Consider the following 26,372-nt stretch of genomic DNA (forward strand, 5'->3'; position numbering starts at 1 on the left):
GAACTCAGATTGTTTAGTAAAATTTAAAAAAAATCACAGTAACTTGTACAAATCTGAAATGTTTTTTCTTTTTAACCTAGAGAATTAAATTGTACTTGTAAATCAGGTACATACACCATATAAAGCTACTGCTTTCTTTGAGGAAAAAGATGTCTGCTTAAATATATTTTGAAAGTCATCCTAGTCATCAGAGACAAAGTGGTTTCCATAGCGAGTATCATCATGTCCAAGAAGTCTGTTTGGCTACTTATTCTTCCTTTGACTCTAACAGGAACGGTCTTCAGTGGGAATATTCTGATTTGGCCCACAGATGCCAGCCATTGGCTAAATATTAAGATCATTATAGAGGAACTGGTTCAAAGAAATCATAATGTCACTGTGCTGACATCACAAAGTGCTCTCTTCATTAAATCCAGTCCTGATTTACAGGTGAACTTTGAGGTGTTTCCTGTTCCTTATGGGAAGAAGGATGTAGATTCCTTGATTAATGTTTTTATTATGCTGTGGTTAGACCACAGGCCGACCCCTTTGACCCTCTGGACATTCTATCAGAAACTGGGAAAAGTTTTGGAGAACACTTTTAAAATGAATATGCAAACGTGTGATGCAGTGCTGAACAACCAAAGGTTAATGGAGAAGCTTCAAATGACAAGGTTTGAGGTGTTAGTAGCAGATCCACTAACACTCTGTGGGGACCTAATTGCTGTCAAGATAGGAATTCCATTTATGTACACCCTGAGGTTCACACCTGCCTCCACAGTGGAGAGACACTGTGGGAAAATCCCAGCTCCTGTCTCCTATGTGCCAGCTGCCTTGTCAGAGCTCACAGACCAGATGCCCTTTGGAGAACGAATTAAAAACATGTTATCTTATCCTCTGCAAGACTATATATTTCAATCCTACTGGGGAAAATGGGATTTATACTACAGCAAAATTTTGGGTAAGTTAATCTATAAAATTTTCTTTTCCGCAAACTATTTTTAAGCCCTGAACCAGTCCATTAAAGGAAACACTGCATTATCTTGAGGGTAAAGAATGGCTGAACTATAAAATGAAACATGTTACCAAGAAAAAGGGAAGAGTCCTTCACGTAAGGTTTGTACGACAAGGGCTTTCTTCCTTTACTAATAAAATACGAAAATTGATATGGAGCCCAAGAGAGGCACGCCCATAATCTCCACATGTGGGAACATTGTTGTTAGCATTTGAATTCTTTGGACCAAACCTATGTTCAAGGCTCTAATCTTCTTTCTTCCTTTTTCTTTTTATTACATGTAGAAGTTCTTTGTGTTGTTTTGTTTTTTTTTTTTTTTTCCCATTGAGTTGGTTGAAACTTGAAGAAGTGACGTGTAAGAGTGTTTCCCCCCTTTTTTTGCAAGAATTTATATATGACACTGACGTCACATTTTAAAGCAGCAAACTATGTCTCATAGCTGTTTTTTTTATTTCCCAGGGACCTTCCCCAATGAAATACGGTTTATTTATTCTTACCTTTGTCAAAATGATACACTTGATTTTTCAGTTTGGTAGTATTATTTTCATTATTGATAATACCATTATTGATATCATTAGTTATTATTAACAATAATTTATTTTTCATATAGTTTTTTAGGGCCTGCAAAATGCTGTACATTTATTGTCACATTTGAGCTTCACAACAACCCTGTGAGATAGGTGGTCTTATTATCCCCATTTTACAGATGAGAAAAGTGAGGCCAAGAGAAATTAAATGGCTTGCCCAGGCAACCAGTGAATATCTGAGGCAAGATCTGAACTAGGTGCTTTTCTGACTCCTAGTTCAACACAAAATCTACTGCAGCACCTAGCCGCCTAGTCACCTTGATACCTACTCACAGTTTTACTATATTTAGATCTCATTGTAAAAATAAGACAACTTTCCCATGATCAAACACTATTTGAGTCCAGGAGTGATTGAATTAGCATTTGGGACACTAGGGGTTATGTTAGAAAAGAAAAACTGTTTCATTTCTTGGTGACAAACAAGGAAAAAAAAAAGATAAGAAAAAATGTGATCCATAAAGATCATCCACTATTTCAGAAGTTCTTAAAGAGTTCTGAAGAATTCTGAAATTTAAAAAAAAATGTGTGTTTATATAGCCATAATTGCCAACCTATATTCTACTCTCTCTCCCTTTCTTAAGCCTATTGGCTTCCTGCTTTGACAGATTGGTAAATATGCCAGAGCTCGTAAATATGAACCTACCAACAAAGCAGCTACAGAAAAAGGTGAATCTTTGAGACTGCAAGGATTTAAATGTTTCTGAAGTAGTGGCCTAAGTGTGAACTCCTGAAAAATTGTGCTGAGTTGCCTGGAATTTAAAATCCTTCAATGTCTGAGCACACTATTGCTTTCCTAACCCACTTTGCTTCTATTTTCCAGCAAATGGTCTATAATCTGATGACTTGTCTAACTTGGGCATCTCCATAATTTACCTGGACCTTAACCTTCAGACTAAGCTCCTACCATGTGCTTTATCGAGAACATTTTTAACCAAAGTATATTGCCTCTTGATGCCAGGCAAAAAATGGAAGACTTCCAACACATTGGGTGAACCCCTTATGGCAAACTTATGGACAAGAGTTGAGGAGGATGGGAAGACACTGACAGGTTGTGGTCTTCATCACGGAAGGGAATTCCTGTTGAGGTTAACAATCCATTAGAGTATTTGAGGATAGTGCTAGACTATTAGATGCTTGCATTCCATAAGTGATAGGCTATATCACATGCAGACTATATGTATTAGCCTTGAACTCTGGAAGACCTGAATTTAAATTCTGCCTTAGATACTACATAGCCAATGTTGTGTAATCCTGAGTAAGTCACTTAAACTGTCTCAGCTTCAGTTTCCTCATCTGTAAAATGGAGATATTAATAGAACCTACCTCACAGGTTTGTTTCAAAGCTCAAGCAGGGTAATATATGTAAAGCATTATATAAATGCTAGCTGTTATTATTATTGTATGATTGTATACAAAGATTTTTAAAAATGAATTGTCTGAAGATTTTTATTGTTTGGGGGTGGTGATTATAGTAATTATAGTGATTTAGTTCCTTAGTTTTCTAAGGGGAAATTTTTCTGTGTTTACTTGTCTAGGGAGAGGCACACACACGCCCAGTAAGCTGATCTATCTAAATAGAGGGTTTATCCATAGCTTGCAAACTGAGTTAGTGAACAAGGGGTATTGAAGTGAATGTGTTTGGATTAACTCATTGCTATCGCAGGTCTTCAAATAGTTTCTGCTTCCAACACTGGCTGTTTGTCTTGTTGTTTCTGCTTTGCTGGGAGTGGGGTGAAATCTCAGTTGCTTTGATTTGCATTTCACTTAATAATGATTTGAAGACTGTGTTTTGGTAGCCTTTTAAAGATGAATCCATACTAGTAAGCAAACTTCAGTCACTTTTTAACTACACTAATCATGACTATGCCATATTAGAATGAACATACGGGTTGGTCAAGTTTCTTTGAGACATATCCCATGTTCCCTTCCTTACTGTCACATCATAGAGTCCTTCTTTTCCTTTAAGAGGATGCACAGGTACCTCAAAGCTTTTCCAGAGTATTCCAACTGCTGGTGCCCTCTCTCCCCAGCTACCTTGCATTTAAAGACCTTTTATATGGTTATATTTACTCACTTTACATTTATGCTGTATATATTTCACATGTGCTTTTTGTCTCCTCCATTAAAATATATAAGGTAAGTAAGGATCATTTCATTCTTTGTACAATACAAGTACAGTGCCTAGCAAAGTACCTGACACACAGTAGGCACTTAATAAATACCTGTTGATTGATTAATTGATTGACTCAGGGACTGTACTTCATGGACTCATCAACCACTTCCCTGTCTCTCCTCTCTGGGAAGAGGACCATACATCATTAGGAGTTCCATTAGAACAGGGGTGGGAAACCTGCAGGCCCCCAGGCCACATGTGGCCCTCTAGATCTTCAAGTGCGGCTCTTTGACTGAATCCAAACTTCACTAAATTGGTGTATATTATTATTATAGATTTTAGTTTCATAGGATGACTCTGCTATGTTGTCTGAGAGAAATGAAAATTTTTATCCCACATACCTTGTCTGGAAAGTTTTCCTGTGTCCAGTCATCTTCGAAAAGGGTCTATCGACCACTTTGAAAAGTATTTTTCCTACCCCTTCCCAAAAAAAAAAGCCTCACCAAACCAAATCCCCTGGCCTTCAGAATGGAAAACATGTATTGTTATAACTCTTCTGAAGGCAGCCTTCTTTAGGTTTGTAAGAGGTTGTATCAAGAATAGAATATCATTTCCCCACAACCTCTATAGACTCCATCTCAGTCCCTGGGAAAGAAAAAGTAGAAAGGGCAGAACCTGAGAGGTACAGTTGCAGTGTATATGCCAGCTGGATTTTAATTTATAAAGGCAGGGTGGTGTAATAGACTTAAGAGTCAATAAATTTGAGTCTGAATTTTGCCTCAGTGATTTACTAACTGGAAAAGTCATTATTATTCCTGAGCCTCAGTTTTCTTCTCTGTAAACATGCTTTAATGATACTTTTACAAACAGTCATCTTGAGAAAGTTCTTGAAAACGTAAGAAAATTATCAAAATGTGCCCCACGGTTATTTGTTTCTGTCTCAATTCCCTGGATCAGGATTGCTGTTGCTAGATTAATAGAACAAGCTCTGTATTTCCTTTCTTAGAGACTGGCAATGTTTTTATTTTCTGCAGATGCCTGCAAGCATTAAATTTCAGAAGTTCTGGGCAGGCATATCAAGCTACTCAGGAGGTGTGGGTCTGTTCCAAAAGAGAGATGCAGAAACATTGCAAAACAAGCCCCACATAGCCTTACCATTGACACTTGGGTCACAGGTTGTTTACACTTGGCTTCTTTCTTCTCGTGTACAACTTTAAGAATTAGTTGTTAAAAAAAAAGAAAAGAAAAGAAAGATATGTACTTAGAAGAAAGGGAAGTTCCAGCCACTCCAGAAGTTGCAGCCACTAGCATTCATCTCACTGTGTGGCTCCTGGGGGTAGTTCTCAAATTCACAAACATCTGCCACCCTATAGGCCAACTCCTTTTTTTCCTTGTTTTCCCAGGCCTCCTTAAAGATAGTACTTTCTCTTTGAGATAATCTGCGATTTGTCTTGTATTTATCTTGTTTATATATAGTTGTTTGCCAGTGAAGTTTTTGAAGAGAGGGACTATTTTTGCTGTCTCCACTCAAAATTTCAAATACTAAAGGGTAGATGTTTTCCAAATATGACAGGTGCACACAAAACATTTGCATGGGTCACCCACCTACTCCACCTGCACACAAACTATGAAAAGAGATGGCTGATATTATAAAAACATTAAGTGGTGAGATTTTCCTGTTCCTTATGATCACCATAAATTGATGCCTCCCTCCTTCAAACTCGACTGAGAAGGGACCTTGGGGGTCATCTAGTTCAGGGCTTCTCAAACTTTTTTTCCATTTGCAACCCCTTCAGTGTTTCTTAGACTGTGGGTTGCAACCCCACAGGGGTCCTCTCAACTGAGGAAACTTTAAGCCTAACATAAACTCAGTTAAGGATTTAAAGCTGGAAAAATAAATAACACAAGAAAATGTCAACAATAAAGAAATATTATGGAGCCAGAGATGTTTAAGACATAAACCCAGAAGATAAGAATAGCTCTGTATATCATCTGCAAGCAACGCTTCAAGAAATTAAAGTCTAAAGTCAGAGTATAGCCTTGTCTTTCTCTTCCCCTTGGTTACTTTTGGTAGCATAGTTGATAAAAATCCACCTCACTTACAAGTATAGTGAATCAAAGAATCATATACTCAGAAGAACGAGTCCTTCTAGCTTAATAACTTCATTTGACAAATGAAGAATTGGAGACCTGAAGAGGTAACATGATTTGCCTAAGGTCCCAAAGCTAGTTAAAGTCCACAATTTGTGATAAAACTTCTCCTTCTTGAAAACTAAAAAGTCCCCAACTTGCCAGCTATATAAAAGGAAGCCAAAGTGATTGCTGAACTCATAGTTTTTGTACGGCTAAGCTTCGTAATTTGCTTACATTCTTTGTGTGCCTCATGTGACTGAAACTTTACAAACAATTGGTATCACTTTTCAGGACATAGCTTAACCATATGATCTTTATCTGAAGGTTTTAAATAAAAGTAATCTATCATGTGTTGGCTGTTATATTAGCTTGTACGTTGGCAGCACCTGGGAGCTGTAAAATAATATTTTAATCAGGCAAGAGCATTCTCAATTCTAACATTGCTCTGTATTTCTGTGATTGGAACAGATTAAGTTACTTATTTTTCACTTGCAACAGCCCATCCATGATAAAGCAAGTTTTCTTAGGTTTTGTGTGAAAGAATAAAATTGGCTATGAGAATTAAAGGTGAAATAAAGATATGTGGGCATTGGTAAAGAATACAGAATACATCAGCCTGACCTGTGGGTAGGGCAAACAAATTAGGAGGAAGCTATCGTATTGCAGGGATTAAGTTATTTGTTTATATTAGTGAAATTGCCTGTAGGAGATTTCAGGTACAGGGTAAAATAATATACAGTCTTCCAGAATAGCATTGACTGTGAGGATAAAAATCCGAGTGGAAATATGCTGCTGCCACCTAGTGAAATCTAGAGAGAATTATGTGAGAATTAGTGTCGCTGCTATGTTTTCTTTGCTGTTCTGAATCTCCTTACATTTTCCCTGTTCTCCCCATATCTCTTCCATTATTGGATACAAAGGTGCCAAGAGAAATTCCTCTCCTTCTGGCCATGATCCCCTCTTTCCCATCTCCAGGTCCTTGCTCATTTGGTGATCCCACAGACTTCTACCCCATCTTCAATTTCCCTTTACCCAGTGGTTTGTCCTCTTTTGCCTACAACCATACCCACATTTTCCCCATTTAAAAAGGTTCCACTTTTATCCCCTCACACTATCACCCTGTATCTCTCATTCCTTTTGAAGCCAAAGTCCTAGAAAACATTACCTCCCCACTACAGTCATTATCAATTGGACTTGGTCCATGATCATTTATATCTTGTTTGCAAAGCATAGGATTTATGTAGAAATGGCAGAAGTGCCAAAGGCAGGGGATGGCATTTGTGTCACTGTCAGCACTTCCCTCTTCTGCCCTGAGATGTGATCTACATATGACTATCACACACATGGCCTTAGTTTGATGAAAAAATATTATGTCTGATTGTAGGATTCTTGGATCCAGAACTTTCCAGTGTCTGATTGTTGGGTTCATTGTCTGTGATCCCCTTCAGTTCACTTTATCTCCATTTCAAAACACAATAGAAACCCCCCAACCTCCATCTAGGGAGAATAACCAGGTTCTGTGACTTGTACCACAGTGCACTGACAACATACAAATTCCTCCAGAAATTGTTCTCTGTTCTTCTACTGTTGTTACTAAACCTGGGCACTTAACCCTGATTGTTATTTTATTGAACCAGAAGGAATACGTAGGAGACATAAAAGACTAAATATGGTATCTATCTGCAAGTAAGAATTTTGCTGACATTCAATGGAATATTTCCAACACTAGCCACCTGATACAATTAATTTAGGTAGTATTGTCATTTTTATTTTATTTGTTCATTCTATTCAGGAGCAATTAATAAGTTTCCAATTCCAGTCAAGGAGCCTTTGTTAAGCATTTACAACATTCCAGGTTCAGTGCTAAATGTTGGAAATACAAATACAATCAGAAAGACCGTCTTTGCCCTCAATGAATTTATATTCCAATGGAGGGAAAACAATACCTAAAAGGGAACTGAAAAGTGGGGTAGGTATTTGTTGGGAGTCTTTGTATTGTAGAGAAAGTCCAAGAAAGACAGGCATGAAACCCAGAAAGAAATAAAGGCATGGCTAGTTTGGGTCTTCTCCTAAAAGTAGGAAGAACCAGCCAATCAGAGGGAGAGTACACAGGGCCAGAGAGCACCTCCAGTATGTGAAGTCCAGAATTCTGGAAAGACCCTTTTATCATCCTTCCTCCATTAAAATGTTAACAGCTCATCAACACCATGTCCCTTTTTTTTTGTACATACCTTTAGATATTTTTTCTTGACTCCTGAATTTGTATTTCAATGTTTCTTTTCAACTCTATGCTGTCTCTCACCCCAATCAGAAAGGTTTGCGAGTCCTCTACTTCACTGAAGGTATAGTTTTTCCACTGTAGGATTATACATTGAACTAGACATTCCAAAAGGCAAAAAATAAGGTCTACAAACAATAATAATTTACCCAGAAAATACTATCTCATCATATCCTTACAATAGGGTCAGCTAGGTGGCTTAGTGGATAAGCACCGGCACTTAAGTCAGAAGGACCTGAGTTCAACTCTGGCCTCAGACCAAACGCTTGACACTTACTAGCTGTGTGACCCTGGGCAAGTCACTTAACCCCAATTGCCTAAAAAAAAATATGTAATGTATCTATATCTATATCTATCTATATCTATATCTATATCTATATCTATATCTATATCTATATCTATATCTATATCTATATCTATATCTATATCTATATCTATATCTATATCTATATCTATATCTACCTTTACAATAACCCTGTGAAGTATATACTATTATGATCCCTATTTTGTATTTGAAGAAATTGATGCTGACAGATGTTAAATGATTTGCCAGAGTTATAAAGCTAGTAAGTATTTGAGGCAAGATGTGAACTCAGGTCTTCCTGACTCCAGATTCAGCACTTTTTCATCTACACCAGCTAGCAGCTTTTAGGACACACACACACACACACACACACACACACACACACACACACACCCCACATACTCTTTTCTATTCCTATTCAATAATTGCTATAACACTATCATATCTAACTTTTCTAACATTCCAATAGATTGATTCTTGTTTACTTTTTTATTAGATTTGTCTAGATCTGAAAGGGGTACATTGATGTCCACCTTTATGATAGTTTTATAGTCTATGACTCCCTGTAACTCACTGAGCTTTTACCTCAAATATTTCCATCTTTTCCCCTTGGGTATCTATTCCTTTCTATACTCATTGCTTTATAGAACCAAAAGTATCTCATGGTTTCAGTCATTATCTCTATGTTAATGACTTTCAGGTCTATTTCTTCAGCATGACCTCCCACCCTTCACTTTCATCCATGCTGGAATTCTACATTCCCATTTTCTACAGAGCTTCTCTACTTGGATTTCTCACTATCACATTATGTCAAACTCAGCATTTCCCAAATTGACCTCAGTATCCTCTCTGACTTATTGCTCTTTTTCCAGCATCACAGTTTATCACCAGTGTGCCTTCACTGAAATTCTTTTGCTTATAATGCCTTTCTTCCTGACTTTTTCCTTGTTAAATATAACTAATCCTTCCAGGTCCAATCAGACTAAGTTAATCAATTAAATTAATAAAAAAGCATCTAACCTATTCTACTATCCTGGGTCAGTTAGTACCAAATGACTACTTCCTGTTCCATGTATGCTAGCTTTGTAAGTTCTTTGAGAAGAGAATTATGTATTATGACTTCTAACAGTACTCGTAGTGCCTAGAACCGTGCTGCTACCTAGCAAATATTCTTTAAATATACGTTGAATGATCTGTAATGCATTGCAGTCATTGTCCTAAATTGATAGAGGGAACAAGAATGGAAAAAGCATTTATTAAGTGCCGACTAGGCATTGTGCTAAGCATTTTACAAATATTATCTTGTTATATCTACCCTGTGAGGTAGGTGTTATTATTATCCCTATTTTATGTTTAAGTGAACTGAGGCAGAGAGATGTTAGATGACTTGCCCAGAGTCACATAGTTTATAAGTAACTGAAGCTGCATTTGAGCTGACATCTTCCTGACTTCAGGCCCTGTACTCTTTCCACTACACCACCTAGCTGCCTTTATGGCACAAAGAACTGGATCTTTCAGTAGTGGGGAGAAGCCAGGTGGCTGACTAAAGCGGGATCTCACATATGCTATTCCTACTTACCCTTTCATGTCTCCATATTTTTGTCATTCCGTATACCTGGAATGCCCATAATTTATCTCTTGGATTGTTGCTATCCTACCCATCCTTTAAAGCCTAATTCACTTCCCACCTTTTGCAGAAAGTCTTCTTCCTGATCATTTCTATCGATAACAACTTTTCCCTTCAGATTTCATCTAGCACTTGATTTCATAACTGAAGTGAACCTGCCCTATAGTTTTGTGGTTTCTGGTGAATTGCACTGGCGACTCACTACTCTCTTATCACATCCCAGTACTAGTTTGTAAGTTCCTCAGACACTGCAACTGTGTCCTGTATGGATTTTGTATCTCCCACTGCACCTAGTTCTCTGCTTTGTACATAGTAGGTGCTTTATAAGTATTGGTTGTTTTGCTCAGTATAGTATTATATAGCTGGGAACTTGTGTAGAATCAGTGCATTCTTTCCTAAGATAGTAGTAGAGAGAAAGGGACAGATTCTGTCCACCTAACCACCTACTCTTTTTTGTTTGTTTGTTTTTTGGCAATTAAGTGACTTGCCCAGGGTCACACAGCTGGTAAGTGTCAAGCGTTTGGTCTGAGGCTGGATTTGAACTCAGGTCCTCCTGACTTCAGAGCCGGTGCTCTATCCACTGTGTCCCTGTCCACCAAATCCTATTAGCTTTCAGGGTAGGGTACAGTTCTATTGGCTTTCGGTAGGTTCAAAGTACACTGCTTGTAGTTTAGGCCAACATCCTCTCAAGGGTTTGAGACTTAGCACAAGTAAAATAATTCTCCTGGATACTCTTTGGACTTAGGCATTCACTTCATTCTGGGTGTAATGGAAGCAAAAGAGAACTCATGAAGACTCAATAGGGGAGATTTAGTCTTTCCCTGCTTCAGCTGTCCATATCAACATCATTCTGGGAGAATGCAAGCTGCCAGGCCATGGAATCAGTGTCCCACTGCCTTCACCAAATAGTCTCCTTGATTCTACCCACCTTCCTTTTAAGGTTGAAGTGCTCACTCTGCCACAATTAAAATGAAACTGATTGCTGAACTGTATGCCGTGCCTTACGTGACTTCTTTTGAATTCCTGTGGTGGCAGGTACCACCAAGACTCTCAGAAGCATTGGTTGACTTTAAACACATAAAACAAAAGAAACACATGACAGTGCTGTGTTGAATGAGATGTCAGGGAGGCTTCAGGAAGTTGGGTTTGATGTGCTTCTTTGCCCCTTGTGGATCTAGTGACAGCTACTCAATATTCCATTTGCGTGCACTGTTTGATTTTCTCATGGAAACACACTGGTGAGGCCATCCACCTTGAGGACCTCCAGCTGCTCCATTTGTTCCTGCCAGTCCATCAGGGCAAATGGATGAGCTGTCTTTTGATAACAGCAGGATGAATTGACTCTTTTACACTTTTAGTGACGCAATATATTTGGTGGTAGCGGTACATTGTATCCCCATTTGGGAATGAATAGTACAGCAGCATTTTAGGTAAGAACTGTTTCTTATCCTTTAGTGGGCTTGAGGCATTGAGCACAGTCTTAGGACTCAATGGGAACCTTGAGAGATTGTGTATAAAAACAGGGTATCGGGGAACTTGACTTGAATTTATAATGAGTGAAAAAAATTCTTGCTCCTTGAGACTCAAATTTCGGAGGGTTATGAAGAGGATGGCATAGTGGATTAAGTGCTGATGTCAAAACCAGAAATATTATGGTTCAAATACCGTCCTAACAAATACTGAGGCAGCTACATGTGGCAGTGGATAGAAATCTAGGCTTATATTCTGGGGAAAAAAATGTGAGTTCAAATCTGACCTCAGGCATTTACTAGGTGTTTGACGTTGGGCAGGTCACTTAAACTCTGTTTGCCTCAGTTTCCTCAACTGTAAAGTGGAGATAATAATAGCACTGTTCTTTCAAGGTTGTTATGAGGATCAAATGAGATAATATTTGTACAGTGTTTAGCGCAGTGTCTAGCGTATGGAAGACTCTTATTATTGGCTCTGTGACTCTGTAAATCACTTAACTCCTCAGGGCTCTAGACAATTTTCTAAGTCTTAAGAAGAGAAGGTAGCGAAATGAATTCATAGAGGATGTTTACTCGTGTAGCCTTATGGCAATGAAATCACCGGACAAATCCCTATCCCATATATTTTAGAGCTGCAAAATGCCTTAGAAGTTTTTCTCATATGTAGCACAACCCCTTCTCTTTATAGATGAAGAAAATGACTATACATTTAACACTTTATGCTGTACCCCATTGTCTTCCCCGAGATCATTCTTGGTTTAGTTTGTCCTTAATATCTATCTAGCACATGTTGACCTTGAACCATGCATATCTGCCTGTCCTACCCTTATCCTTGTACTTAAGTGATTTTCACATTTTTATGGTCCTGTTTTATTCTCTGTAATCATAATGTTTGTTAAGTTCTTGCATAACCTGTCTAGCTCATTTATGCAATTAATTCCTACCCCCCCAAAAAAAACCAAACAACCCACAAATTTCTCTGTTTCTATGAGGTCCCTTATAACTCAATGCAAAAAAAGTTCCTTCACTCAATAGCCTCGTACATACCAAAGTGATGTGGAGGGTATTTTTATGTTGGATGCAAGTCTGTTTGCAAAGTCTGGTTGTATCGCATGTGACTTTTCAAGGTAATGTTGCACTACAAATCTGTCCACATCTTTGACAAATATCTTTTTCTAAAAAAATGTCAGTGATCTAATGGGGGAAAATAAAGGAGAAAGGAAAGTGGAGGAGAGAATTATTAGGCAGTTTTGGAGGAGAGAAGCATTAGACAGTTTTCAAAACTTATAAATCATTCCTTTTGAATTAACTTCAATTATTCATACATCTCCTAGATCTTCACTGTCAAAAGTAACAATGTCTTCACTTCTCTTAATAGGTAACAGAACCAACTAGGAGAAATTCAATTCTGGCTGTGATTCTTAACATTAAGAAGGAACTTGCAGGGTCAGCTAGGTGGTACAGTGGATAGAGCACCAGCCCTGGATTCAGGAGGACCTGAGTTCAAATCCAGTTCAAATCAAATACATAACACTTTCTAGCTGTGTGACCCTGGGCAAGTCACTTAACCCCATTGCCTAGCCAAAAAAACCCAAAAACAAAAAAGAAGGAACTTGTTGCTGAGATGAAAATGATAGGGAAGTGTCTATTGTCTATCTTTGATTTTGTGAGAAAGATTAGCAATTCTCTGATATACACTCTTGATTTGATAAGAGCAAATTTTAAAAGATTATGAAGGACATATAGAATCTCATTAATAAAAATTCTATAGGAAAAGGAAACTATATAAAAATTTTATTGACATGTTTTATTTTTACATTATAAACATTTAGAGAGTACTCTCCACTTCATGAAATGTCTCTTGTAACAATGTAAAACAGTTAAGTAAATCTAATATATACTGACCTCATCTAAATGTGTGCACAGCATTTCACATCTGTAGCATACCCCCACCTCTCTATTTAAAAAAATGAACAGAAATCTATTTTAGTTACCCCTAAACCCCAAACCCATTGGAAAAAAGAAAGGAAAAAATTATGTGACAAATAGGCAGATTCAAGGAAAACAAATTCTCTCATTGGCTGTATGCAAAAATATGTTTCATTCTGCACCCCTAATTCATCACTTTTATCATCTGTTCTCTGGAATCATGAATGGTTAGCTAGGAGGCACAGTGGATAGAGCACTGGCCCTGGAGTCAGGAAGAATTATCTTCCTGAGTTCAAATTTGGCCTCAGATGCTTACTAGCTGTGTGACCCTGGGTAAGTCACTTAATCCTGTTTTCCTCAGTTTCCTCATCTGTAAAATAACATGGAGAAGGAAATGGCAAACCACTCTAGTATCCTTGCCAAGAAAACCCCGCATGAGGTCACAAAGAGTCAGACACAGCTGAAAAATTACTGAACATTGTATTTACCATAATTCTTGCAGCTTTAAAAGTTGTCTGTTTTTTATAGTGTTGTTATAACTGTATAAATTTTCTCCTTGTTTTCCTCATTTCATTCTTCATTTTTGTAATATTAGTATAATGTAAATTATTCTTCTGGTTTGGAAGAATATCACTCTGGATCAGTTTACATGTCTTTCCATATCTATTTTAAATCATCTATTTCCTCATTTCTTATTGCATGATAGTATAGCATTCCATCATGCTCATATACTGTAACTTGTGTAGTCAGTCCTCAATTGCTGGCTATCTCCTTAATTTCCAGTTCTTCTCGAATCCAGGTTCAGCATTCTATCCACTAAGCCACCTAGCTGCCTAGAAATTACTTTGCCCAACAATGTGCTAATAAAACTGACAATCGAGATTAAGTGAATGTATATTTACAAAAATACAAAATACTCAAATAAATAGAACTAAAAAAGAGAGAATGACTCAATCTCAGAGAAAGAAACTTTACAAATCATAAATGAATTTCCAAGAAAGTTGGAAGGATCGGATGGATTCACAAGTAAATTCTATGAAACATTCAAAGAACAATGGTTCCAGTATCATATAAATTGCTTGCAAAAAGAGTGTTAGAATGGTTTCTGCCAAATGCCTCCTGTGACACAGATATGGTCTTGATAGATAAACCTGTGACTTGCCCAGGGTCACACAGCTAGTAAGTGCCTGACACTGGATTTGAACTCAGGTCCTCCGGGGCCTGTGCTCTATTCATCGTGCCACCTACCTTTCAAAATTCTTTAAATAAAATATTAGTAAAAAGGTTAAAACAACATCACAAAGATTGTATACTATCATTGGATTGGATTTATAACAGGAAGGAAGGGTTTAGTATTAGGAAACTGTAAACTTAACCATACTGACAACAATTCTATAATTATATCAATGTATATCAATACAATACCTATTTTTTTTTAAAAGGCAGCTAGGTAGAGCACTGGGCTTGGAGTCAGGAAGACCTAAATTTAAACTCAGCCTCAGACACTTACTAGCTATGTGACTCTAGACCAATCACGTAATCCTATTTGCCTCAGGTTCCTCATCTGTAAAATGAGCTGGAGAAGGAAATGGCAAACTACTCCAGTATGTCTGTCAAAGAAATCCCAAATGGGGTCATGAAGAGTTGGCCACAACTGAAATGACTGAACAAAATTAGATTATAAATACTTAGAACATAGTTTGTATGGTTTTTGTAACTCAGCAGAGTGCCTCATAAATATTTCTTGAATTGAACTGAATTAATTAGCAGGTTTTGTTATATTGCATTGTGTTCTTTGGTTTGTTTCATGAGCATATATTGGCTCTTTCTATTTCAATTCTAAGATTTATGAAGGATGGGATCATATCTTTTGATATTCTGAATTTGTGGCTTCTGCCTACACGTTCACTTAGCATAGCCCACCTGTCAAGGGCTTTGTAAATATTGTTGATCTATGGGTAGAGTTCACTGAGAAAAATAGAAGTGTGTGTTCACGGTGGGAGGGGCAATGGTGATAGAATTCCCTATAGAGTTTAATCTTTAACTTGTCCTTTGATTTGCCTGTGTTGAAAGAGCAGTAGTGCAGTCTGATAGAAGGCATCAGAATCAGTCACTATGCCTGAAAAGTGGGTTTCTATTCTGCTGCTGCTGCAGCTCTGCTGCTTTGGATGTGGGTCCTGTGGGAAGGTCCTGGTGTGGCCATCAGAACAAAGCCACTGGATTAATACGAGGACAATTCTTGATGAGCTGGTACAAAGGGGTCACATGGTGACTATGTTAGTGCCTTCTCCTACAATTCTCATTGATCCCACTGATTCTTCTGGCCTGAACTATGAAGCTTTTCCTATGCCAACTACAAAAGAGGAAATAATGAGTAAACTGGAAACTCTTTTGGATGAAATGGTTAACCAAAACAATGATTTTTCACAGTGGAAAACCATGTGGAAATTTCATGAAATGATGGGGAAATTTATTACTGAAATGAAATCATTATGTGAAGCTGTAGTTTTCAACCAGACACTCATGGAGAAATTGCAAAAAACTGGCTGTGATGTACTACTTACAGATGCTGCATTTCTATGTGGAGAGCTGACAGCTGAGATGCTTAAAATCCCTTTCATAAATAGTCTCCGGTGGAGCCTGGGGAATGCCTATGAGAAATACTGTGGGGGACTTCCTTCTCCTCTTTCCTATGTGCCTGTGCCCCTGAGCAGGCTGACTGACAAGATGACCTTTATGGAAAGAGTAAAGAACGCGCTCTTGTCTCTCCTCTCTGACTTCTACCTCCATTCATATGACATAATTTGGGAGCAGTTTTACAGTGAAGCTTTAGGTAAGAGGAGTAATTTTTAGAAGTGTTTGGGGGGGGCGGAGCCAAGATGGTAGAGTGAAAGCAGTGACTTGCTTGAGCTCTCCTCCAAACCCCTCCAAATACTCATAAAAAATGGCTCTAAACAAATTCTGAAGCAGCAGAATCCACAAAAAAATGAAGCGAAACAAATTTCCAGCCCAAGACAACATGGATGATTGATCAGAAAGGTGTATCGCGCCAAGCGCGGCGTGGGCATGCGGGCCGCAGCGAACCTGAAGCAGGCCTCAGAGGACTGAATCGCGGGCAGCTGTGGAGGTTTCCACACTCCTCAATCCACCAATGCCAAAGACAACTTAGAAGGTCAGTGGGAAAAGTCTGTTTCTGTCGGTGCTGAGAAAGGAAGATGGGGTTTCAGCTCCATTCCTCAAGAGCATGGCCCTGGGGCAGGGAGCAGCTGCTTCCTAAGCTTCTGGCCCACAGACTGAGGGGGAATCCAGTGGCTGATCAGAGAGGTACTGTAGGGATCTGTTTGCCAGTGCTGAGGCAGGAATCTCGTGCTTTGCCCGTGTTTGGATGTGGGCCACAGTTCTGGGCGGCAGTGCTGGGGTGAGGAGGAGTGCTGGTGTGGTGGAGCTTGTAGTGGCTGTGGAGAGAAACCCCTCCTCACAGTTACAGGACAGAAAGGTATACTTGTGGTCACAGGCCAGGAAAGGAGTAAACACCTCACCCCTTATCATACCACCTTGGAAGAACTGAAAATTTACAGGTCCCTACAAGTATCTCTAAAAACAGCTGTACAAACCCCAGAAGCTTGGGACAGTACATTCTACACATTGGAAACAGACTCTTACCTTAACAAAGGGTTTAAAACTCAAGTAATTGGCTGGGATCATGAGCAAGCAGCGCAAAAAGAGTCAGACCATAGAATCTTACTTTGGTGAAAAAGAAGATCAAAATATACAACCAGAAGAAGACAACAAAGTCAAAGCTCCTACATCCAAAGCCTCCAAGAAAAATATGAATCAGTCCCAGGCCTTGGAAGAGCTCAAAAGGGATTTTGAGAAGCAAATAAGGGAAGTAGAGGAAAAACTGAGAGTGATGCAAGAAAATCATGAAAAACAAGTCAACAGCTGGCTAAAGGAGACCCAAAAAAATACTGAAGAAAATAACACCTTAAAAACAGCCTAACCCAAATGGCAAAAGAGGTCCAAAAAGCCAATGAGGAGAAAATGCCCTAAAAAGAAAAATTGGCCAAATGGAAAAGGAAGTCCAAAAGCTTACTGAAGAAAATACTTCCTTAAAAATTAGAATAGAGCAATTGGAAGATAGTGACTTTATGAGAAATCAAGACACAGTAAAACAAATCCAAAAGAATGAAAAATTAGAAAACAATGTGAAATATCTCATTGGAAAAACAACTGACCTGGAAAATAGATCCAGGAGAGAGAATTTAAAAATTATTGGACTATCTGAAAGCCATGATCAAAAAAAGAGCCTAGACATCATCTTTCAAGAAATTATCAAGGAAAACTGCCCTGATATATTAGAACCAGAGGGCAAAATAGAAATTGAAAGAATCCACAGATCTCCTCCTGAAAGAGATCCCCAAAGGAAAACTCCTAGGAATGTTACAGCCAAATTCCAGAGTTCCCAGGTCAAGGAGAAAATATTACAAGCTGCCAGAAGGAAACAATTCAAGTACTGTGGAAACACAATCAGGATAACACAAGATTTGGTTCTGGAGGGCAAAGGAGATAAAGATTACAACAAAGACACCTACCCAGCAAAACTGAGCATAATCCTTCAGAGGAAAAAAATGGTCATTCAGTGAAATAGAGGACTTTCAAGCATTCTTGATGAAAAGACCAGAGCTGAATAGAAAATTTGACTTTCAAATACAGGACTCAAGTGGAACATGAAGAGGTAAACAGGAAAGAGAAATCATAAGAGACTTATTAAGATTGAACTGTTTACATTCCTGCATGGAAAGATGATATTTATAACTCATGAGACCTTTGTCAGTATTAGGGTAGTTGGAGGAAAAAAATTATATGTATGTATATGTAGATAGATAGATAGAGGGCACAGGGTGAGTTGAAGATTAAGGGGTCATATCTGGAGAATAAAATTAAGGGATGAGAGAGGATTATATTCGGAGAAGAAGAAAGGAAGAGGTAGAATGGGGTAAATTATCTCACAAAAAAACACAAGAAAAGTCTCTTACAGTGGAGGGCAAACGGGGGAAGGTGAGATGAATGAGTGAATCTTATTCTCATAGGATTTGGCTTAAGGAGGGAATAACATACACATTCAATTGGGTATGGAAATCTGTCTTACCCTACAGAAAATAGGGGGAGAAGGGGACAAGAGAGCAGGGGAATGATAGAGAGGAGGGCAGATTGGGAAAGGGGGTAATCAAAAGTAAATACTTCTGAGGAGGGACAGGGTCAAAAGAAAGAATAGAATAAATGGGAGGGCAGGATAGGATTAAGGGAAATAGAGTTAGTTTTTCACAACATGTCTACTATGGAAGTGTTTTGCATGACTGCACATGTACAACCTATATTGAGTTGCTTGTGTTTTCAGTGAGGGTGGGTGGGGAGGGAGGAAGAGAGAAAATTTGAAACGTAAAGTTTTAAAAACACATGTTTAAAAAAAATGTTTTCACATGCTACTGGGAAATAAGAAATACAGCAAATAGGGTACAGAAGTCTATTCTGCCCTACAGGAAAATAGAAGGGAAAGGGGATAAGAGAAGGGGAGAGAGATAGAAGAGAGGACAGACTAGGGGAAGGGATATTCAGAATGCATGCTATCTTGGGTGGGGGGAGGGGGGAGATGGGGTGAAAATTTGGAACTCAAAAACTTGTGGAAGTGAATGTTGAAAACTAAAAATAAATAAATTTATATTAAAACAAAACAAAACAAAAAAGTGTTTCGGTACCAGTTGTCTTGTTTTCAGTTTCGTCTGCCAAGGTAATTACTGTGGCCCTCTTTACACGAACTTAAGCTTTTCTCCTTTGTAGATCATAAAGAGACTGAGAAAGCTTCAAACAAAGTCTTTCTTAGTATAAAAAAGCAAGTTTTTAACTGTATTGGATATTATACTAGTAATAGATAATCTTTATGTGGTGATAAGAAACAATTTTCACTAGAAAAAGAAAACATTAATCTAAATCAGTTCTCTTATTACTATGTGTTCCTTGTGTTTCTACATTCCTGATCCATTTTCCTGATGCCTAAATATGTTTTCATATCATCCTATAAGCCTGTGTTTCCAGTTTGTGTCTACCAACAAATCTTATGGCTTGACTGGCTAGATCTCTCTGTGAGTTGCCACTAACCCCTTCTTGGAACCCAGATTTCCTCTCCACTGGGATTTGCTTATGACAGAAGACAAAGCATTTGTTTAGTTTTTAGCAAAATAGCTCTCAAAAATCAGCACAAAAAACCTGTTTTGACATTTTTGAAAGGATTTTTATTCTTAACAACTGGAAAGATTTAGAAGCATGAAGGTTAAAATTGCAGGTAACTTCAGTTAGCTGAAGATCTCACATGTAAAGATATGGAACATTCGAACTTAACCTTCTTCATAATCTTTTTTCTTCTTCACTCTCTTCTTTATATCATCAATAAGAGGAATGGAAACTTTGCAAAACATCTTTGAGCTTTCACCTCATAGCTATTAGATGAGCAAAGCTGACAAAGGACAGAATTCATGTTGAGTAGGATTTGGGAAGTCTGTCAAGCTTACACAGTGCCTATGGAGTTGTAAATTTGTCCAACTGTTCTAGAAAACAATGGCTATGATACAACTGATAATACAAAAAGTCCACAGTAATCTGATTTATCACGATGATTAGTTTCCCCCCAGGAGCTCTAATAAGGCTGTGGGTGTGGAAAATAAATAAAAGGTTGCAGATTAGCTGTGAGGGCGGTTTTTCTTGATGGGGATATCCTACATTTGTAGGAACTCTTTTCACTGTGAGCCACTTATTTGTGTTTAGTAGATGAGTTCTAGAGAATTGACTGATGGATACAGAGCTTAAATGACTTGTCTAAAGTCACTGGAAGCTCAACATTAATCTATTATGCAAGTCTGCCTTTACAAAATGGACTTGTGTTCTGAGATAGTAGAACAAGGAAAGAGAAGAGACTTCCTAAAAAAAATTAGAATAGAATGAGTCCATCAACTTGAAGTGCAGATAGATAGTAGAGGTATGCATAGAATTTATTTTCTTTGCAATACTATGTGTTTTATTTTATACAATTATGTGGGACAGAGACCACTTACTCAAAAATAAAAACAAAGACTTAGATACTTTGAAAGTAGAAAGGAGTTTATTGCTTTCTCGTGAGAAAGGGTACCCCCTTAGTCGCCCTTGTGGGCCAGGAGAATATGAGATCCTTACAGAAATCAAGGCTTATTTTGCCCTAACTCAAGTTCCTCCACCCAATCTCCTTCCCTTTATCCCATTAGCTGGGCTTTTCAGGGGGCACAATCTTTTCATGGAAATCTAGAACAAAGGTAGTTACACAAGTTTGCCCAGAGCCAAGAAACTGGGGGAAGTTTTTGCAAAGAAAAACAGTTTAGGTTGGGGGCAGGGCTTATTCCTTCTGCTAAGCATTTAAAAAAAAAAACAGGGCCTGAGTGGGGGAGGGTTTTGAAAGCATTAAGAAATATTAACAAGAACCATTGATTCCCTGAGGAGGCTTCACTTCTGAGAGATCATCTCTCACACAATTAAATACATTATTTTGAGAAAAGAGTCCATAGGCTTCTCTAGACTGCCAAAGTGATCCATGCAACAAAGAAAAGTTAAAAATCTCTAGATCCGAAGGACTGATTCAGGTTTCTTGCAAGGAGATGATTTGAGGAATGAGAAATTAAAGATGCATAAGCCAAAGAAAATGATTGTTGTTGGAGTGAAGTCTGAGAGGAGGGGGGAGAAATGACCTCAGTGCTACTCTTTCCAATGAACTTACCCTGATTTCCGCATCAGAAAGTGATCTCTCTCTCCTCTGAACGCTTAAAACACCTGATTGAGAAGACTCATAAAATTCTTACCATTTTATGCCCTTTGTTTATATAGCACTTTAAGATATGTAAAAATGCATTACAACAATCTCCTTCAATCTTGATGACAACCCTGAAGTATAGATGCTATTATTATCCCCAATTTACAGCTGAGGAAACTGAGGCAGACCGATAGTAACTTGCCCAAGGACATACACCTGAGTACAAGGGGGCATATTTGAAATTTGATTTTCCAGACTCCTGGTTCAATACCTTATATCATAGTTATTTGTATACAATAAAAAGAAAAAAAACTTTTCTAGTATATTGTAACTTAAGAAAAATCAGTCCATCAATGAATATGCATTTATTAAGCATGTACAATGAGCCTGGCACTGTATTAACTGCTGTAGATAAAAAGAGAGATTTTTTAAAAAAATTCCCTACCATTAAGAATCTCACATGCTTGTACCTGATCTTAAATTGTTTTATAAAGCAGTAATCATCAAAAGTACTTGAAACTGGCTAAGAAATAGAGTGGTAGATCAGTGGAATAGATTAGATATGCAAGACACAACAGTCAATGACTATACTAATCTACTATTTGGTAAATCCAAAGACTCTAGCTTCTGGGATAAGAAATCACTATTTAGCAAAAACTGCTGGGAAAACTGGAAAAATGTATGGCAGAAACTGGGCATAGATCAACATCTTACACCCTATACCAAGATAGAGTCAAAATGGATACATGATTTAGATATAAAGATTGATACTATAAGCAAATTAGAAGAGCAAGGAATAGTTTACCTTTCAGATCTATGGAGAAGGAAAGAATTTATGACCAAACATGAGACAGAGAACAATAATGAAATGCAAAATAGACAATTTTGATTACAGTAAATTGTAAAGGTTTTGTACAAACAAAGCCAATGCATCTAAGATTAGGAGGGAAGCAGAAAACTGGGAAATAATTTTTACAACCAGTGTCTCTGATAAAGACCTCATTTCTAAAATATATAGAAAACTGAGTCAAATTTATAAGACCACAAGTCATTCAACAATTGATAAATGGTCAAAATATATGAACAGGCAGTTCTCAGAGGAAGAAGCTAAAGCTTTCTGTAGTAATATGAAATAATGTTCTAAATCACTATTGAATAGAGAAATGTAAATCAAAATGACTCTGAGGTACCCCATCACACCTATCAGATTGGCAAACATGACAAAACAGGACAATGATAAATGTTGGAGAAGATGTGGGAAAATTGCAACAACTAATACATTGTTGGTGGAGTTGTGAAATGATCCAACCATTTTGAAGAGCAATTTAGAACTATGCCCAAAGGACTATAAAATTGTGCATACCCTTTGACCCAGGAATACCACTTCTAGGTATGTATCCCAAAGAGATCATAAAAAAGGGAAAAGGACTCACATGTACATAAATATTTATAGCAGCTCTTTTTGTGGTGGCAAAGAATTGGAAATTGAGGGGATACCTATCAATTGGGGAATGGCTGAACAAGTTCTGGTATATGAATGTAATGGAATACTATTGTGCTATAAGAGATGATGAATGGGCAGACTTCCAAAAAACTTGGAAAGACTTACATGAACTGATACAGAGTGAAATGAGTAGAACCAGGAGAACATTGTACACAGTAACAGCCACATTATGGGATGACTGACTTTGACAGGCTTGGCTCTTAACAGCAATGCAAGAATCTTGATGCAAGATTCATGATGGAAATTACTATCCACACCCAGAGCAAGAAATATGGAATCTGAATGTAGATGAAAGCATACCATTTGCTCTCCTTTTACTTTGTTGTTTTGTTTTATTGCTTTAGTCTCCTGGTTCCTTTCATTAGTTCTAATTGTTCTTTGCAGCAATGACATAATAGCAAAATATGTTTAATGTGAATGTATATGTACAGCATATATCAGATTGTGTGCCATCTTGTGGGCAGGGGGAGAGAGAAGTGGGAGGAAGAGAAAATTTAAAACTCAAAATCTTATGGAAGTGAATGTTGACAACTAAAAAAATAAATAAATTAACAGGACAGCTAGGTGACACAGTGGATAAAGCACCAGCCCTGAAATCAGGAAGACCTGAGTTCAAATCCGGTCTCAGACCAAACACTTGACACTCACTAGCTGTGTGACCCTGGGTAAGTCACGTCACCCCAATTGCCTAAAAATAAATAAATAAACAAATAACTTAAACAATCTCACATGCTAATGTGAATAAATAGGTACATGGAAGTGATGGGGTCTAGGAGTGCTAGAAACCCTAAAATGCAAGGGTACAGGGTGGGTCTGCCTTGAAAGAATTCAACCACTCAAGCCTTCTTTCAGTCCAAAGTAGTGACTTTATTATGAGCCAGTCAGTGGGCGAGATTCCTAGGGAGTCTGCACTTAATGAGGGTGAGAATGGTTCTTTTATACTGAGAAAGGTTCAGTGAAAAGATCTTGATAGGATTAAGGAGTGGCAAGTAGCAAAGGGGTAATCTGGAGATAACAGAGAATGAAAGGCTGGCCTGGGTCAGAGGGCCACAATGAAAGGACAGTTGAAAAGGATTATACTGGGATTGGCCAGATGCCTCAGGGGAATGCTAGGGATTTGGCCTGCTAAAATGTATGGGAAAGTTCAAGGGTCCAGATCACATTCCCCCCATTATTAGGTACCTTCATAGTGGGCAAGTACACTTAGAAAGGAGGCTCAAGCGGTTGGGGGAGCTAGAAAAGCCTAGAAAAAGAAATAAAGAACAGTTTCCCAGAAGCATTTTTGAACTTAGATCAGAACTCAATATATTTAAATTGCCTTCCTATGTGTGTATGCATGTACAGATAAATGTATATGTTATAGACACACACACACACACAAATATATCTATATTTATAAACTTTATAAAGAGAAGTGCTATCTTTTTCTTTTGAGTTTATTTCCTCCTCTCCCTCTAACTGCACTTAGTATAACCCTGCAGCCAATATGTGTGGCAGTGAATATTGCTGGCCAATTGAATTCTCTGCTAGAAAAAAACAGAGTGACTATTTGGAGGCTAATATTTACTTTAATAATGGACCAACTTTCTGATTTAAAAGACAAACAGGCAAAGCAGTGTGGGAGAAAAGAAGTGAGTCTCTGTTCTGCTGCTTCAGTGCTGCTGCTTCAGCTGTGGATTTCCAGGGAAGGTGCCGGTGTGGCCTGTGGAGTTTAGTCATTGAATCAATTTAAAGCCTATCCTGAAAAAGATGGCACAGAGGGGACACACAGTGACTGTGTTAGTGCCTACTGTCACATATCTCATTGATCCTACCAGCTCTTCAGGGCTGAACTATGAGGTTTTTCCAGTGCCATTTGAGAAAGAAGAAGCATCAAAAGAGTTAGAAGAAACTTTGCTCAAACTGATTTATGAGTTCCCTTATCTTTCACACCGGAAAGCAAGCTGGAAATTTTATGAATCCATGACTCCATTGGCTCAGAGATAAAATTATCATGTGAAGTTTTATTCTTCAATCAGACACTCATATGGAAGCTGCAAAAAGCTGGCTACAAAGTGCTGTTTTCAGATGCCATATTTCCATGTGGGGATCTGATAGCTGAGAGGCTTGCCAATTCCTTTGGTACATAGTCTCGGATTCACCATGGGGAATGCCTATGAGAACTACTGTGGGAGACTTCCCATCTCCTCTTTCCTATGTGCCTGTGATCCTGAGCAGACTGACTGACAAGATGACCTTTATGGAAAGGGTAAAGAATATGCTACTATCCTTCCTCTTTGACTTCTGCTTCTATTCATTTGACAAAATTTGGAAGCAGCTTTACAATGAGGCATTAGGTAAGATGGGTTGTTTTCTGAAGTGTTTTGGTCTGAATTGTTTTACTTTCAATGTTGTCTGCCAAGGTGATTACTATGGACTTCACTATACTATCTTGTTTTAGATCAAATCTCAGTGTAGAGAGACAGGTTGTTTGACTCCCTTTGATGTATCTCTATCTAGCAATGACTGGGCTATTGGCAATACGTTTTGAGCTATAAAAAATATTGTCAGATGTTCTTCGTATTTCCTCATTCTTTATGGAGCTTCATGGCCTCCAAATCTAGTGCTTCCTGATTCTATGTTCCTCATTTCTCTTCTCCCAGGAAGTCTAGTGAATTGGCTGGCTGGGTTTCTCTGTGGGTTGCTTACTTCAACTTCCTTTTCTTGCAACCTGGCATTCCTTCCCACTGAGCTTTTCTTATACAAGAGTATAGAGCTTTTAATTCCTCATGATTTTACAGGGTAACCTCCCTGAAATCCATCCAACCTTTCCTTAATTTTTAAAGGGTTTTTTATACAAATAACTGCAAACTTTAAAATTATGAACAAAGAAAAGTGAAAAGTTATAGAAATCTCACTTATTCCTAGTCTCTTCTGTGCAAAGAGGCAGGAAAATTGGTTTGAATTTTTATTTCTCCTTCTATTAGGCTGCATTCCATGTTAATCCCCTAAATTAGCTAACCCATTCTCATCTATATCAAGCTCTAGATATTGTATCTAGGGTAGGACAAGCTTATAAATTGATGAATCAACTATTAACCATTTATTAAGCAACTGCTCTGTGCCAGACACTGCAATAAATCTTGGAAATTCAAAGGGGCAAGTGAAATAATTCCTTCAATCAAGGCGTTTACATTCTAACTGGATGGCAATGTTGGTACTGGGTAAAACACTAGAAGGGAGTTCCCTAACAGCTGAAACAATCGACAAAAGCCTTTGGTAGAAAGTGGTCCTTGAAGTGAGTCTTGAAGGAAACTTGAGATTCAAAGAGATGGAGGTGAGGAGGAAGAGCATTCCAGGCATAGAGAACGAATGCAAAGGTACTGAGACAGAAAATTATGTACTGTTTGTGATGAACAACTAATTGGCCATTGTGGCTTAAACCTAGAATATATGGAAGGGAGCAATATGTTAGAAGATTAATCAGGAAGGTAGAAAGGGTCCAGGTTGCAAAGAGCTTTAAATACAGAGTCATTATTTGATTCTAGAGTTAGTAAGGAGCCATTAGTATTTATGGAATAGGAAGATAGCATTGTCAGGTCTGTGCATTAAGAAAATCATTTT

At 38.0% G+C, this 26,372-nt stretch overlaps 1 protein-coding gene and 1 pseudogene across 2 annotated transcripts in view; both read left to right on the top strand.

Moving 5' to 3' along the window:
* LOC110199265 (UDP-glucuronosyltransferase 2A1-like) overlaps window positions 1-26,372 on the top strand; it is a 319,475-nt gene that overhangs the window by 18,850 nt on the left and 274,253 nt on the right. Inside the window, exon 2 of one of the 2 annotated variants that reach the window (XM_078148754.1) lies at window positions 311-940. The exons of the other annotated variant lie outside the window; for it this stretch is intronic. Coding sequence (XP_078004880.1) covers window positions 311-940 — 630 coding nt within the window. The remainder of the gene's footprint in view (window positions 1-310; window positions 941-26,372) is intronic. 2 annotated transcript variants of the gene reach the window in all.
* Window positions 15,550-17,354, top strand: LOC110199267 (UDP-glucuronosyltransferase 2A3 pseudogene; annotated as a pseudogene).

Source organism: Phascolarctos cinereus, unplaced genomic scaffold (genome assembly GCF_003287225.1).
Source record: "Phascolarctos cinereus isolate Bilbo 61053 unplaced genomic scaffold, phaCin_HiC Scaffold_9;HRSCAF=440, whole genome shotgun sequence".
Classification (NCBI taxonomy): domain Eukaryota; kingdom Metazoa; phylum Chordata; class Mammalia; order Diprotodontia; family Phascolarctidae; genus Phascolarctos; species Phascolarctos cinereus.